Source organism: Rhinoderma darwinii, chromosome 4 (genome assembly GCF_050947455.1).
Source record: "Rhinoderma darwinii isolate aRhiDar2 chromosome 4, aRhiDar2.hap1, whole genome shotgun sequence".
NCBI lineage: Eukaryota > Metazoa > Chordata > Amphibia > Anura > Rhinodermatidae > Rhinoderma > Rhinoderma darwinii.
Genome location: NC_134690.1, coordinates 395,440,323 through 395,457,169, shown reverse-complemented (window position 1 = coordinate 395,457,169; position 16,847 = coordinate 395,440,323). Strand labels below are relative to the sequence as shown.

Genomic DNA, 16,847 nt, shown 5'->3' with positions numbered 1-16,847 from the left:
CAGAATTGGTATGTCATGGGGAATACAAGTATTTGCTAAAACAGAAATGTCAGGAGAGACGACAGATCCCCTTAAGGCTATGTTCACACGGGGTATTTTGCCGAGTTTTTTGACGCGGAAGCCGCGTCGCAAAACTCGGCAGAAACGGCCCGAGAACGCCTCCCATTGATTTCAATGGGAGGCGTCGGCGTCTTTTTCCCGCGAGCAGTAAAACTGCCTCGCGGGAAAAAGAAGCGACATGCCCTATCTTCGGGCGCTTCCGCCTCCGACCTTCCATTGACTTCAATGGGAGGCAGGAGAAAGCGTATTTCTCGCTGTTTTATGCCCGCGGCGCTCAATGGCCGCGGGCGAAAAACGGCGCGATAATTGCTGCGAAAATCGGCGTGCAGGGAGAGGAATATCTGCCTCAAAGTTCCAAACGGAATTTTGAGGCAGATATTCCTCCCCCAAAATACACCGTGTGAACATAGCCTTAGAGGGTATTTCCAGATTTTTTTAATTTTGTTTATGTCACAGGATAAATAACAAAATTGCAACATTTTTGTCGAAATCCCATGACGTATCCTTCTATCCATGCAATTATGTCCTGGGTTGCAGCTATATTGATTCTCATTTACACCCATGTAGGAGGAGAAGCTGCTGTATCCGTCCCTGATGTCACCATTGAGCAGCACTTCCCAGCATTCCTTGTTTTTTAACAAACAACCCGGTAACCCTATAATATGATCCCCAACCTGTGGTTCAGTCTCCGCATGCCCTGACAGGGGACCCTGCCGTAGAAGCTAGAATTGGGGTGGTCGTTCTGTCTGGTCTGACACATCCATCTGCACGTTTAGGCCAAATGCACAAGATGTGAATTACTTGTGGATTTGCCGCGTGTATTTTCGTGCGCCAAATCCGCAGCATAATAATAAAGTACCAGCAAAGTAAATGAGATATCAAGAAATCTCATCTACACGTTGCAGATTGTATCAGTGTGTATTTTAAAATCTGTAGCAGGTCAACTTATCTTGCGTTTCCGCTTGCAAATTGCATCGGACTAGTTTTTTAAAAAACGGACCAAAATCCGCAGCATAAAAACGTACCCATTTCCGCATCAAAATGTAAAAACTGCAGCTAAAAACACATTAAAAAAACGCAATATGAGCAGGAAAAACGCACTCATCCACACGCCGCGTAAAAATGCCGAGCAGAAATTGACCTGCGGTGCGTTTGGACAGCAACATGGCAATTCCTGCCGCGGAAAGTGGCCTGAATTGCTGCGTTTTTCAGAGGAGACGTCACCGTCCCCCAACATTGGGAAAAACGCAGCAAAATACGCACCATTATCTGCCGTAAAAACCACAGGAAATGGTGCGGTTTTTGCCACAACGGGATATCTGTGTTTTTCAACAGAATTGCTGCAGAAATTTTCGGCAGCAATTCCGTTGTGTGTGTGGACAAGCCCTTAATGTGGATTTTCTGCACCAAATTCCGCAACGTGTGCAGGTAGCGTAGAGGGCAGGGGGTGATTGACCTTTGGATGACCGTGTGACAAAAAAGCAGCCATATCCGAATTAATATACAGGACTCCAGCTGAAGAAATCACATGTCTAAAAATGTAGGAGCCCAAATAAAAAAAGGCAAAAATGTGGTCGCATTTGTGACCTTTAATCCGCTATATGGAGCGCGGACTTGGCGGATGATGGTAGAGGAGCTTTAAAGAGGGTGGATATTCATATATTTTGGAGGGGGGGTGGATATTAATATATTTTGGAGGGGGGGTGGATATTCATATATTTTGGAGGGGGGTGGATATTCATATATTTTGGAGGGGGGGGTGGATATTCATATATTTTGAGGGGGGGGTGGATATTCATATATTTTGGAGGGGGGGGTGGATAGGCACAAGTACATCGCTCAGTGAGTCATTTCTGCCATTTGCCGGATCTGAAAACATTCTCATAGATTTATGAATCATGTCTCACAGACAATCCATTTACTCATCGCCGGGTCAATAAACGCTGTAATAAAACCTCATATTTTATGTCTGTTTTGTTGTGCCGAGAAGAAATCAAAAAATAAATTCTAAAAATTGAAAGATTCTGTAGAAGTTTGAATGTCAGCGTGACCCTTTTATCTCAATATTAAAAAGACATCAACATTTTTATGGAGGCCGCAAAGTCCCACAAGAGCAAAACCATCACCATCGCTGATTACAGGACAGGACAAGCAGTGACGTCTCAATGGAGCTTTAATGGCGGCCATTTTTAGTTTATTTTTTGCCCCAACATATATATACGTAAGGCCTTATTCACACGAATGTGTCCGTTTTGCGCGCGTAAAAAACGCAGCGTTTTTCCTGCGTTGCAGCGCCTTGTGGCATCTGTGTACGGTGCGCATCTGCGTTTTTTTTTTTACACGCGTATGTTATCTGTATGTCACACGTTTTTTACGTCAGCAAAAAAACTGAAGGTGTTTTATTCTTTTTTCCTCATCACTTCTTTAGCCACTGGTGCGTGAATCACGGACAGCACACGGATGACATCTGTGTACGGTCCGTTTTTTTTCACGCACCCATTGACTTCAATGGGTGCGTGATGCGCAAAAAACGCACAAGAATAGGACATGCAGTGAGTTTCACGCTGCGTGAGAAACCGCAATGCCTGAATGGCCCCCATTGAATTGCGTAGGTCCGTGCGACATCCGTTGTTTTAACGCGCATTACACGGACGTGAAATACGCTGGTGTGAATAAGGTCTAAGAGACGGCTGTATAGAACTAAAAGAGACAGGACAGACCTCTAATCTGTCATCCAATAATCCAGAAAGATTGATAATCCGGCACTTAAATCCAGTATAAGGCTCTGTTCACACCACGCTTTATAGGCGTATACGTCAGGAGAACTGTCCAAGGGGCTTTAATGGGGGTTTTTTTATTTTTAGGATAATAAATCTAATCACTGAATAAACAAAAAGTTCTACAACTTTCTAATAGACTTTGTGTTCCAATTCCTCACTATTTTCAAGATATTAGCTTGCTGTCAGTGAATGAGAACATTCTTGTTTACATTCAGAGTTTGCAAATCTTTACACCCCAGTCCTGCTCTCAGCAGAGAAGTGGATACATTTGTATCCAGTCTAGACAATGTTCTGGTCTCCAGACTGATACATTGTAGCAAACTGACAGCTGCTGCTGATGTATTTACTTCACAGAGCATTGTCTAGACTGGAGACAATTGTAGCAAACCCTCAGCTGAGCGCAGGACTAGCTATGTACAAGAATGTTTTTATTCACTGACAGCAAATATATTGAAAATGGTGAAGAATGGAAACACAAAGGGGGGAATTTACAAAAACTGACTGGCCTGTCATACGCCAGTGTAATTTTGAGGGCCACTGGTGGCCCCGCCCCTCATGCTAAGCCCCACCCACTTTTTTGTAAAGCGGTGAGAGCGGCGTAAAAATTGAAAGAAGTCACACTTTTAAAAAAAATAGATAAATAGGCGTACAACAAAACTTGCGACTTTTTTTCCACCAGAAAACGTACACAAATCACTTAATACAGTAAGGCGCTGTTCACACAGACTTTTTTTGCAGGCAGAAAAATCTGCCTCAAATTTCCTTCAGGAATTTTGAGGCAGATTTTGACCGGCCAGCAAATTCTTCCCACGATTTTCACTGCGTTTTTTGACCGCGCCCATTGAGCTCCGCAGGCAAAAACCGCGGCGAAAAACACTTTCTCTGCCCTCCTTGATTTTAATGGGAGGTCAGAAGCGGAACCGCGACAAGAAAGAGCATACCACTTTTTATTACCGTGAGCGTCTAATAACCGCCAGGGACAAAAAACTTCTAGTTTTGGACGCTTTTTGCCACTGATTCCGACGCAGTTTCCGCGTCAAAAAAACTCTGTGTGAACTGGGCCTAAATCTCCCTCAGTCTATTAGAAAGTTGTAGAACTTTTTGCGTGTGGGGTGTACGGTTTATTTTTCAATGGCGGACAGTTACATACGTCGAGCAGATACGTTTACAGGCGCACTTAAAACGTAAACACAGAATATATGTCCCTAACAGGACACGAACAGAGGCTTCTGCGGAAGTTCACCTCACCAGGAGGCAGATTAGCAAATTCCTCAAATGTTATCTATGACTATCTCATAATCCAGAATATATTTGATAATCTGGAACCAATTAAGTCCCAGCGATTCCGGATTAAAAGGATTTTTACCGTATTATAAATGTACAATATAACACGGGCCCTTCGTGCTGAAGACCTTCAGAAGCTGCGGCATATGGCGGCGGAATTGTCCATATCAATGAAAAACACATACATGGGTATCTGACAGTTACAGTATAAAATGCTGCCATGCACGACACTGTGCCAACGGGCAGAAAAACACAGGGCTATATATAAACCTCTCTGGAGAAGCTTCACAAAAATACTGCGATCAGACCGGAAACCAGCTCTGCGTGCCACACACCACATTATATCCCTAATAATAGCGCGCCACGCCATATACATATAATTTAGCGCAATTAATCAATGTCGTCCTGCAAATTTTGGTTCCATCAATTATTTTCTCCCGGTTTAAACTGTATCTGCATCTTCAGGATGCAGATACAGCTGTATCCAATGGTAGAGCAGGGAACCGTAATGTCCCTGCCCCACCATTCACTTTATATCGCCAAACGCAACGCAGTGACGTCATCGCGCCTGTCTGCGCCGAGCCGCACAGACCGGAGGAGAAGAGGGATCGATTCCACTCGTCTTTGAAACGGGGTTAGGTGAGTATGTATATTATTATTTTTATAAGGCACTATTGGTGGCAGCTGTGGGGGCATTATACTGTGTGGGGGTAGCTGTGGGGGCATTATACTGTGTGGGGAGCACTATGGGGGCAATACACTGTGTGGGGGCTGCTATGGGGGCATTATGTTCTGTGGAGGGCAGATATAGGGGCATTATACTGTGAAGGCAGTTATAGGGGCATTATAGTGTCAGTGTGTATATTATATACAGTAGTATACAGAAGGCTCAGGGGATAAATATTATTTCAATGGCGCAGCAGGCAAATAGGGGTGTGGCCTAAATAATCGTAATCAAGGTCACATGTTCAATTAATCGTGATTTTTTTATTTAGGCTATAATTGCCCAGCCCTACCTGTGGCATGATTAGCGCCTTACACATCAGTAGTGACCTTCATATTATCAAGACCCAACATATGGACAGTTCCCAGTGAAGGAGAAACCTCCACTCACAATCGGATTTGATAGAAGTTTTGCACTTTTTAATGTGAACATCAAAAATCTCTATAGAGCGATCTACATCCATTTCTGATATTCAGGGGTAATGCGGCTGTGGCGAGTGACAGCGCATCACTAGGATATGCCATCACTTGCTGATCTGTAGGGGTCCGACACAGATCATGTGGCGCTGTGCAGGGAAAACACTAAAGAGGCCAAGGCCCCTTTGATCTCGTGACCGATTGGGGTCCCAAGGATTGGATCCCCATCAATCAGCAGGTGACAGCATTTCCTAGCGATACGCTGTCACTTGCCACGACCGGAATATCCCTATAAGCGCAAAATAACAATGAATCACGCCCAATACTGTGCCACGACTGGTTGTCAGGGTACGGTCCCAGGTATTAGTCCAGCGGCCTTCTGCGCCATGTTTTTATTTTTTGCGGTTTGTCTTCTGACCAGACGCCTAATCGAGCAGTGACCCAGGTAGGCCGCAGGGCAGCACGTTATACGACACAGTCCATACTGCAGTCCCCAAAACTCCATTCAATACACTATAACATGTGGCCACTACAGTCATCTACCACTATAGAAAAAAATAACACTAGAAAAAACCTCAATGAGCAGGTTATCAAAAAGTACCAGTCCGGGGATGGATACCAGAAAATGTCAACGCCACTGTTTACCTTCAGAGTAATGAAGTACCATCCATTATAAATCCTAACCAGCCTGTTGTAGGCCCCATGCACACCACTGCGCAGTATTTACGCTCAGTAAACACTGCACGGACGGCCGCAGAGTGTCATTTTATCAATTTACGGACCGCGCTCACAGTAGTAAGTATAGAAGTGCGGCCCGGATGCAAATCTGTAAATAGACGGGAAGGTGTCCATGGCCGCTAGAAATGAATGTGTCAGTTATTTTATCCGCAATTACGGATCCGTGATTGCGGATAAAAACTACGGCCGTGTGCTTGAGGCCTAAGATTGTATTCCCTCGGAGCGGTAATGGGGTGTAAAAATCGCGATCGCATTAAAATCGTGGCAAAGAACATATGAACTAGAGTTTACATCTGTATTTTGTATGTATTTTGTACTGCTGGAATCTGAACGGTCCCTTAGGCCGAATTGAGACGACCGTAGTATACAGCCATGTGACGGCCATTAAAACAACGGCCATCACACGGACGCATGTAATTCAATGGGGCCGTTCGCACGACCGTTGTTTCAACGGACCGTGTGAAGAGTCCGTTGAAAAATAGAACATGTCCTATTTTGTTCCGTTTTCACAGATCCCTCCATAGACTCAAGTCTATGAGGGATCCGTGAAAACGGGTCCCACATGGGTGAAACTCGGACGTGTAAAATGGCCGGTTTTCACCTCAGAGTTTCCCTACGTTCGTCTGAATTCGGCCTTAGGTTGAGGGGTGCAAGAAACGTTTGGAAATGGGGTTTGTCTTTTGTATGATCACAAAATCGAATAAAGATATGATTTTAAATAAATTTAAAAAAAAAATTATATATATATATATATATATTTATTTTGACACGCCGTTTTGGTGCGGCTCTCTCTGCTGTAGCTTTATCGCTGTGTCAATACACCCTGAAGAATTTCCCATGTGAATTATTTACACGTCTGTGCCACGACCTCAATGTAAAGGGCAGCGGTGACGCTCCAAATACTTAGCAAACAAAAGCATCTTGGCACAAATATTGCAATTAAAAGTCGATTTTTATAGATGCCAACATTTCGGTCCGTTTACTCTGTCCTGTGTGTGCCCGTATTGATATAACGATGACAAACTTCTAACTGCATTGGGACCGGTGTGCCCGGTATATTTATATAGAATTCATTTACACACAAAAACACACAAAAAAAAAAACACAACAATCATTTTTTTACAACTTTAAATCTGGTGCAAAAATGTCATTGCTTGCCGTGACAGACACAAGTGTACTACATTTGGATTCATTGTCCTACTTAAAGGATATGTCCATTTTTCCAGTCTAGACTCAGGGTAAGTTCACACGGCTTATTTTTGGCCGTTTTTCGGGCCGTAAACGTCCCGAAAAACGGCTGAGAAATCGGAAGCAGAACGCCTACAAACATCTGCCCATTGATTTCAATAGGAAATACGGCATTCTGTTCCGACGGGGCGTTTTTTTAACGCCTCATTTTAAAAAACGGAGCGTAAAAAGACGTGCATTTCACTTCTTGAGCCGTTTTTCATTGACTCTATAGAAAAACAGCTCCAAGAACGGCCGTAAAAAACGCTAGTTTGATTTAAAAAAAACGGCTGAAAATCAGGAGCTGTTTTACCTTGAAAACAGCTCCGTATTTTTAGACGTTTTTATTAAGCATGTGAACATACCCTCCAGGTACTACTACACGGCCCGACATGGGCCGTGTAAACGAGCTCCGATCAATGAGACAGCGTTGATCATCGTTGATCGGCGCTCGTTTGCTCCTATCACACGGAGCAATGATTGCTTATGTATAGGGAAGAGCACTCGTTTCTATGTCTTGTCTGCAGCGCATCTTCCTGATTACACAGGGAAATGTGCTGCCGACAACAAAAAATTTTGATTCTGCATAAAAGAGATTAGCCGATGAACGAGCATTTGACCCAGATCGTTGCCCTTATTACACAGGACAATGATCTGGAACAAGCATTCATATGAACGCTCATTTGCCCGATCATTGGCCTGTGCAATAGGGCTTTTAGGAAATAGATTAAAAATCTCCTACGTTTTATGTATAGAGCTCCTATTATTATTATTAGTAGACAGCTTCTATTAAGACATCTGTCTCCATGGTTACAGACTACAAAGAAGCCTTGTGTAGTCAGATCCTGCAGTCATACTCCCTTCCATCTATTTCCTACTTTTAACGTACATTCGGTAGGTTAGCAAGAAGTAGGGCACACATAGGTCTGCAAAGCAGCTGTATACACAAAACGGTAGGAGATTTTTGTTATCAAAGATTTTAGATGCATTGGAGCAATAACAAAATGGTTGCAAAGGTGGACCTACCCTTTGGGGTTGGTTCACAAGACATGCCATTGGTTCCAATAGAGACATTTCTAGGCACGAAGCTCAATGGTTTTCTAGGGCCACAATGACATGACACAATCGTAACGGACCCTCAGCTCAGCACAGGACTAGCTATGTGAATGTAAACAAGAATGTTCGCATTCACTGACAGCAAACAAATATTTTGATAACGGTGAGGAATTGAAGCACAAGGATTACAAAGATTGGCGTGTCATACGCCAGTCTAAAACAGATGCCTGCGTGTTGTGACGTACTAACAACGGCGTATAAAGTCACTTCTGTGGCATTGTGATCGTAACATCCATTATGATCTCCCGAGACATCATGGGAGAAAACCCAGAAAGTGTAAAATGGCACAAATAATAAGAAAAAAAGTCTTGCCACCTGCACTTAAACCTTGGTAAAGCCTCATAGTAATGCTTGCAGGTGCACCACCACCACGACGGGCACCACTTATATCCTGGTAAAGCTGGAGGACACCCAATTTAACCTCCAGTACCACAAAATTTTGTCATCCAGCTTTCCCAAACTCTAGAATGGCAAATCAGATCAATCAGCCATGTCTCTATCACTGGAGACCAAGCACAGGGCTCATCATCAAACTAGGCCTCGTTTCTATGGAAACCACTAATAACCTAAACAGCACTATGGCGGGATTACACAGATATTTACTTACACTTCCTGCCCAAAGGTCCGTCGATCTCCCCGTTAACTTGTGGTAAACATATATTATTTCATCCTTTTTAAAATTCACAAAACGACAGTCCGGCCCTGTGAAATCTTGCGTGGCTTTACCCCTGCACATCAATTCTGAGGGGAGAAAAATAAAAAGGAATAGAAATAAGTAATAAGTAACGTACATGAATGTTTTATTTGGTCTTTACATCAGATACTCACTGTAGGGGTTCGTACACACGGCCATATTACGCCACTATATTGTATGGAGCCGAAATAGGGCTTCCACGTAGCAACCAATCAGGTTGCACCTTTCATTTTAAAATAGGGTCTTTGAAAAATGAGAGCCAGAAGCTAATTGGTTGCTATGGGCAACTACTCCACTTTGCCCAGTTCTTACAATTCTCCCCCAATATATCAAATAATGACAAGAGGGACAAACAAATCTGACAAAAACAATTGCCCAACTTCCAGAATTTAATCTTCTAATGAATACGGTCACCCAGCTGTTTCCGTAGACCCGTTCATTCCATGCACGGCTATCTATTCGGTTGACCCTAGGACCCCCACACTGTTTTTGAGGACGGTAGTTATCGGACCCCCACACTGTTTTTGAGGACAGTATTAATCGGACCCCCACACTTTCATGGCCCTAAAAGTAAAAATGTCTGGTTCTGAGTTACGATGGCCACAGATCTATTTGATAATAACATTAAAGAGGTCTCTAGAACTTTGATAAGCCGTTTTTGTGGGATCGTGGCGGTCCCGGAGGTTTTACCCCCACAGATCAAACAAACGACGGCCTACCCTAAGGAACGCCTTTAAATCGGATGACAAATGACATTCGCAGCAAAGAACGGAAATTATATTAGGAACGACAGTAGGAAAATCTTCTACGTGGACAATCATTCCCATCATTTCAATTACCTTTCACTGTAAAGCCCCTTTACTGACAAGTGTCCCCACGGTATCAATGCTTTGTGTCACCTCCGCCATTTCTACACACCGGCTACATGGGAAATGGCGCTTATCTTGGACGTGCACTTTGACAGTTCAGTTATCCCTGTACACAATCTATAAGTGCAATAGTAATTTACCTAAGAACGTGAATCCCGTGACCTTCCCGATCAAGGAGATTGTGACGGTCGCTAAACGCACTTTCACTCCTTGCAAGGACAAAGAACCAACAAGTGTAAACAAGGCAGGACCCTTATCACCCCCTACTGTACCGTGAACCCCCCCAGCCAAGTGCGTTTTCAGCAATGGTAACCAAAAAAAAAAAAAAAACTTCCCGTTACCGCGGTGATACCATCGATAATTCACGTTTGTGCCCATAATCAATACCTGGTGACAAAACAATTGACTTGGACCGATATGTGACCCTTTAAAACCATTAGACGACATGTCACCATGGACCACACATTATGGTGGGCAGGTTGTTCGCACAGGGGCGTTGGCGACTAGGACTGACATTTTTAAGGGGTACTTAGACAATTTCATAAGTTGCCCCATAAAATAATAAACTTTGCAATTTTTGTCTTTGTGCATCCCCGCTCCTCTATGTTATGACATCACATCCCCGCGGCGGTCAAGTGCTGCCGTCCGATATGGCAATATTATTGGCAAAATGTCACAGCGAGGGTCCCAATTGGGCACTTTGGTCACTACAACCTTTCATCACAATCGTAACACAAAGTGGCGGAGGCACAAAAGAGAATTTAATGGGTACATTTATTACAAACGGGATTATTTTTCAGTGGGGGGGGCAATTTTATTGGGTTTTTTCATTGATAAACCCAACGCTACCCGAAAACTTCAAAAACATTCTCGGTCACCATCATAGCACTGGGGTCATGGAAATATTAGTACGTTATCATTGCTGTGGTTGAAATGCTGCATTTTATCGGTATATTTAGGTTTTATGGACGAAAGTTCCGGAAATGAGTACATATGGCAACAATTGAGGGTTGACGGTCAATGTTTGGCGCAATTATACAAATATGGGACAAAGCCAAGTTAAAGTCATAGCTACACTAATAGGAAAAACGAATTATAAAAAAAAATATCCGTTCAGTGATTGTTTGCGTTCCCTCCGTGTCATTCCTAACCATCTGTTGTTGAATGTCCCAATAGTAGCGATAATTGCCGTGATGAATATCCGTACTGATTATCGCCTCCAAAGGCCGGTTTTGTCGCCATGGACGCACCGGTTATCAGCATGAGATGTGATTACCGGTGGTGTTGACCCAATAATCAACGCACCTCCAGGAAGAAGCGCTCCAATAATGACAAGAACAATGACAGAGCCCAGATAAATAACTGGAGTGATCTGCGGTGATGTCATCCAGTGCAACAGTTCATAGTGTCCAAGAAGTGTTATCCAAGTGTGCCAGGAGTGTTATCTACAGTAATAAACACATCAAAGAGCAACACAACAACTCCCATAAGTCTCAGGACGGAGTCATCAGGGGGATGTTTTGGGGGTGGGAGTTGAATGTGACCCTCCAGGACCCTCTGATCGCCTCCCAGCCCCCCTTCACCACAGAGATACATTGTAACGATTCGCTGCTACTCACTGCTACATTCCGGGTCAGCACAGCGCTTGGTGTCAGAGAACCTCCTGTCCTGGGCCGTGCTGCTGCTGAGAAGGGGCTGCCATAGCAGGAGCAGGAGGTAGATGTGGCCTCTGGCTGCAGCCATGTCAGCAGCAGGATAGCAGTGTCCTGTACATGGAGGGGAGGAGGACAGAGCATGAGCAGAGGGAGGCAGACACGTCAGCAGGAGACAGCACGGCAAGAAGGAGGAGACTGCAGGAGAGAGGAAGGAGCCGGGGAGCGACATGCAGATGGAGAACTACAAGTCCCAGCATGCTTTATCTATTGTGCCGGCATGCTGGAGCTTCATGTATTGTTCAGGGTTGTAGAACTACAAGTCCCAGCATTCTCAATTCCATGTGCTGATTGGCAGGGCATGCTGGAGCTTCATGTAGAGTGCAGAGGGGGAAGAACTACAAGACCCAGCATGTCCTACCAGCTTCATTACATGTAGCACTACAAGACCCAGCATGTCCTACCAGTTACATTACGTGTAGAACTATAACACCCAGCATGTCCTAGCAGCTCCATTTCATGTAGTACTACAACACCCAGCATGTCCTACCAGCTTCATTACATGTAGTACTACAACACCCAGCATGTCCTACCAGCTCCATTACATGTAGTACTACAACACCCAGCATGTCCTACCAGCTCCATTGCATGTAGTACTACAACACCCAGCATGTCCTACCAGCTCCATTGCATGTAGAACTACAACACCCAGCATGTCCTACCAGCTCCATTGCATGTAGAACTACAACACCCAGCATGTCCTACCAGCTCCATTACATGTAGTACTATAGCACCCAGCATGTCCTACCAGATCTATTACATGTAGTACTACAACACCCAGCATGTCCTACCAGCTCCATTACATGTAGTACTACAACACCCAGCATGTCCTACCAGCTCCATTACATGTAGTACTACAACACCCAGCATGTCCTACCAGCTCCATTACATGTAGTAATACAACACCCATCATGTCCTACCACCTCCATTACATGTAGTACTACAACACCCAGCATGTCCTACCACCTCCATTACATGTAGTACTACAACACCCAGCATGTCCTACCAGCTCCATTACTTGTAGTACTACAACACCCAGCATGTCCTACCAGCTCCATTACATGTAGTACTATAGCACCCAGCATGTCCTACCAGCTCCATTACATGTAGTACTATAGCACCCAGCATGTCCTACCAGCTCCATTACATGTAGTACTACAACACCCAGCATGTCCTACCAGCTCCATTACTTGTAGTACTACAACACCCAGCATGTCCTACCAGCTCCATTACATGTAGTACTATAGCACCCAGCATGTCCTACCAGCTCCATTACATGTAGTACTACAACACCCAGCATGTCCTACCAGCTCCATTACATGTAGTACTATAGCACCCAGCATGTTCTACCAGCTCCATTACATGTAGTACTACAGGTTTTAATGAGTGGCAGGGCATGCTGGGAGTTTTGTGTATGATGATGACTATTATAGTACAGGGCTTGTAGAACTAAAAGTCCCAGCATATCCTATCAGCTCATTTCTTGTTGCAGTACTGTTTTAGGCTGGATTCACACATGCAGTTTTTGATGCAGTTTTTTTTTTAGCCAAACACAGGAGTGGATACAAAAGAGAGGAGTGCGAGTCTTTCCTTTATAATTTCCTCCTTTTTGAGACCGCTCAGCCCTAGATAAAAAAGAAAGACGCTGCAGGTGTGACTCCGGCTACGCTGGAGCTTCATGTAGTGATTACAGGTTGAGGGGCATTTGTTGTAGCACTAGAAGCAACACTCTGCAGCCTGCACCCGTCACCACATCAATGTGACTTTAGAAGCAAGCGTTCTAATAACTATAAGGCCTTATTCAGACGAGCGTTGTGTACGTCCGTGTACTGTCCGCCAAAAATACGCACAGAACACGGACCCATACAATTCAAAGGGGGTATTCAGACATACGTGAGTTTTCTCGCAGCGTATTTCCGTTGTGTGAAACTCACTGCATGTCCTATTCTGGTCCGTTCTTGCAGACCGCGTCGCCCATTGAAGTCTATGGGGGCGTGAAAATCACGGACAGCACACGGACGTCATCTGTGTTTCACACACCAGTTGCTAGAAAAATGCTGAGAAACAAAATAAATACATAAAAAATTGTGCACCAACACGGACATGGTGGCACACGGAACTGAAATGCTTCAAATACGGTCCGTTTTTGGCGGACGAAAAACGGACACGCTCATCTCAATCAGGCCTAAGTGTAAGTTCACACGTAGCGTAAACACTGCGGATTTTCCTCAATGGATTTCACTGCGGAAAATCCACGGCGGAGCGGATGAGAATTAAACAAATGTCATCCACACGCTGCGTAAATAGTGAGCGGAAAAAACGCTCAGAAATTGACATGCGTGGCGGCTTTTTAATCCGCAGCATATCCATTGAATTTGGGTAATCGCTGCTTATTTGTTGAATTCAATGGGGAGGTAAAACCCGCAACAAACGCGACACCTGCCCGCAAATATACAGGAAGGTGTCCGGGGTCAATAGAAACAAACTGGTCCGTAATTACAGACAAATTCTACGGTCGTGTGTATGGGACCTTACAATTTTGCAAACAGTTATTAAAAGATTAAAAATCTCTTAATTTTGTCTACAGCTCCTACGCCGGCCTATGTCTCCATAGTAACAGACTACAAACAAACCCTGTGTTGTCTGATCCTGCAGTCATGTGTCAAGCTGACTATACTTCCGATATGCATCTCCATCAACCTCCCTATAAACATCCACGCTTGGTTCGGCAGAGCATGCATGTTTATTTCAATGGGGAGAGTGAGACAAGTCGTTGCCAAGAACTTCTGGCAGCTGCTTATCCTCCCCCACAGAACAAAGGATCGGCCATGTTGAAATCAAATATTCCCAATGTTCTTTCTCCCTGACAGACGGGAGGCCACCAAACACGTGAGGCTGTCGACAGATCCCATCAACAGAGAGTGATGTGACTGCAGAATCAGACTACATATCCTTTGCCCCCCCCCCCACATATTCTCCCCCTTCCTTCCCGACACATGATAAGCAGCGCCAGTGGTATCCGGCAGCAGCTTATCCCCTTCTCAGTATTGCGATAAACATACATGATTGGACTATGAGTTTAGTAGATGGCTGTTGTTCATCTGACAGTTCTCATTGTGTTCTCTCCTATTGGCTCTTGGACTTTTGGGAGCTGCATGCGTTCTGAATGTGGTGTAGAACTAGAAGACTCCGCATGGTCTGACATCATGTATGATTCTCTCTTTACCCCTGCAAGCTGCAGCCATTGTAAACTCCGGGCTCCGATCACAATGCGTCATAAAACTTTCTATTCTAAGTTCATTGAGTAGATTAATATTTAAAGGGCTATTCCTGAAATCATAAATGATCACCTATCTACAGGACAATTGATAATTTTATGATCGCTTGGGGTACCATCACTGGGACCCCCACCGATCCTGAGAACATGGGTCCCAAACACCCAGATCCACCTCACAGCACTTCCCGCAGTGAGGAGGAGCTTGAATGGAGCAGCGATCGAGCATGACACCACCGCTCCATTCGCTGTCTATGAGAATGACGGAAACAGCCGAGTGCTGTACTCGGCTGTTTCCGTCATTACCATAGATATTAAATGGAGCAGCAGCGTGCAAGTTTCCCGCCGCTCCATTCAAGCTCCTCCTTACTGCGGTCGAGCAGCGAGGAGGATCTGGGGGTTTGGGACCCTTGTACTCCCGATCCGTGGGGGTCCCAGCGATCATAAAATGATCAGCTATCCCGTGCATAGGTGATAATTGATGATTTTGGGAATGCCCTTTTAAGGAAGCAATTTTCTAATATAATTATACTATTGGAATCTCTTCCTTTAGTGGCTGGAACAATCTGATAAGAGACAGAGAATGTAACTTTCTGGATTCTTGCCCTGCAGATCTGTATTGTTTCAGTGACCTCCAGGCAGACCGTTCTCATAAACTCCATCAGCAGATTCATGGGCCTGTGGGGCAATCACGCCGGGGAACTCAAAATCCTCCTCACCCCTGTAGGTTATTCTCAGTGCACTCAACGGAAAAAAAAAGAAGCGCTTCCAGATTTAACATATTAGAAAGTTGCTAGTTATGCAATTTCTTTAGTCACTTGTACTGTAAATACTGCCAAAAAAACATTCATAAATTGACCTGCGGTGCAGTTGTTTAATCCTCAGCATGTGAATTTATGTTGCGGAATCGCTGCTTTTCTGTTGCAGGTTTTCCCCATTGAATTTAATGGGAGGTAAATCACGCAAAAAAACAGATGTGACTTTTTATAGCTGCAATTACGCCGCAAGTATCGCAACTCAGAAAAAAAAAAAATCTCATACTTACCCAGAACTCTCAGACATACCTCCCAACCGTCCCAATGGGACGGTTCAACCCGATGCTGAAGCAGGGAACCTTTAGCTCCCTGCTCCAGCATTAGTACGGAGGACTCCCCGAGCATAGCGCTACCTTAAAGAGGCTCTGTCACCAGATTTTGCAACGCTTATCTGCTATTGCAGCAGATCGGCGCTGCAATGTAGATTACAGTAACGTTTTTATTTTTTAAAAACGAGCATTTTTGGCCAAGTTATGACCATTTTTGTATTTATGCAAATGAGGCTTGCAAAAGTCCAACTGGGCGTGTTTAAAGTAAAAGTCCAAGTGGGCGTGTATTATGTGCGGACATCGGGGCGTGTTTACTAGCTGGGCGTTCTGACGAATCAGTATCATCCACTTCTCTACACAACACCCAGCTTCTGGCAGTGCAGACACACAGCGTGTTCTCGAGAGATCACGCTGTGACGTCACTCACTTCCTGCCCCAGGTCCTGCATCGTGTCGGACGAGCGAGGACACATCGGCACCAGAGGCTACAGTTGATTCTGCAGCAGCATCGGCGTTACCTGCAAACGCTGATGCTGCTGTAGAATCAACTGTAGCCTCTGGTGCCGATGTGTCCTCGCTCGTCCGACACGATGCAGGACCTGGGGCAGGAAGTGAGTGACGTCACAGCGTGATCTCTCGAGAACACGCTGTGTCTGCACTGCCAGAAGCTGGGCGTTGTGTAGAGAAGTGGATGATACTTCTCGTCAGAACGCCCAGCTAGTAAAAGTAGTAAAAACGCCCCGATGTTACACACACATAATACACGCCCAGTTGGACTTTTACTTTAAACACGCCCACTTGGACTTTTGCAAGCCTCATTTGCATAAATAAAAAATTGTCATAACTTGGTCAAAAATGCTCGTTTTTTAA

General features: G+C 44.6%; 2 protein-coding genes across 5 annotated transcripts in view; one reads left to right on the top strand and one right to left on the bottom strand.

Annotated features, from left to right (window-relative positions):
• MIA3 (MIA SH3 domain ER export factor 3) overlaps positions 1–11,697 on the bottom strand; it is a 94,627-nt gene extending 82,930 nt beyond the window's left edge. Inside the window, exons 1-2 of one of the 3 annotated variants that reach the window (XM_075863366.1) lie at positions 11,528–11,697; positions 8,953–9,086 (exon numbers count right to left, since the gene is read on the bottom strand). In XM_075863366.1, coding sequence (XP_075719481.1) covers positions 8,953–9,086; positions 11,528–11,651 — 258 coding nt within the window. In that variant the 5' untranslated portion in view covers positions 11,652–11,697. Of the gene's footprint in view, positions 1–8,952; positions 9,087–9,173; positions 9,234–11,527 lie in introns of those variants that run through there. The other 2 variants (XM_075863363.1, XM_075863365.1) reach the window with 2 other exon arrangements.
• TAF1A (TATA-box binding protein associated factor, RNA polymerase I subunit A) overlaps positions 1–16,847 on the top strand; it is a 471,716-nt gene that overhangs the window by 411,965 nt on the left and 42,904 nt on the right. The window lies entirely within an intron of this gene.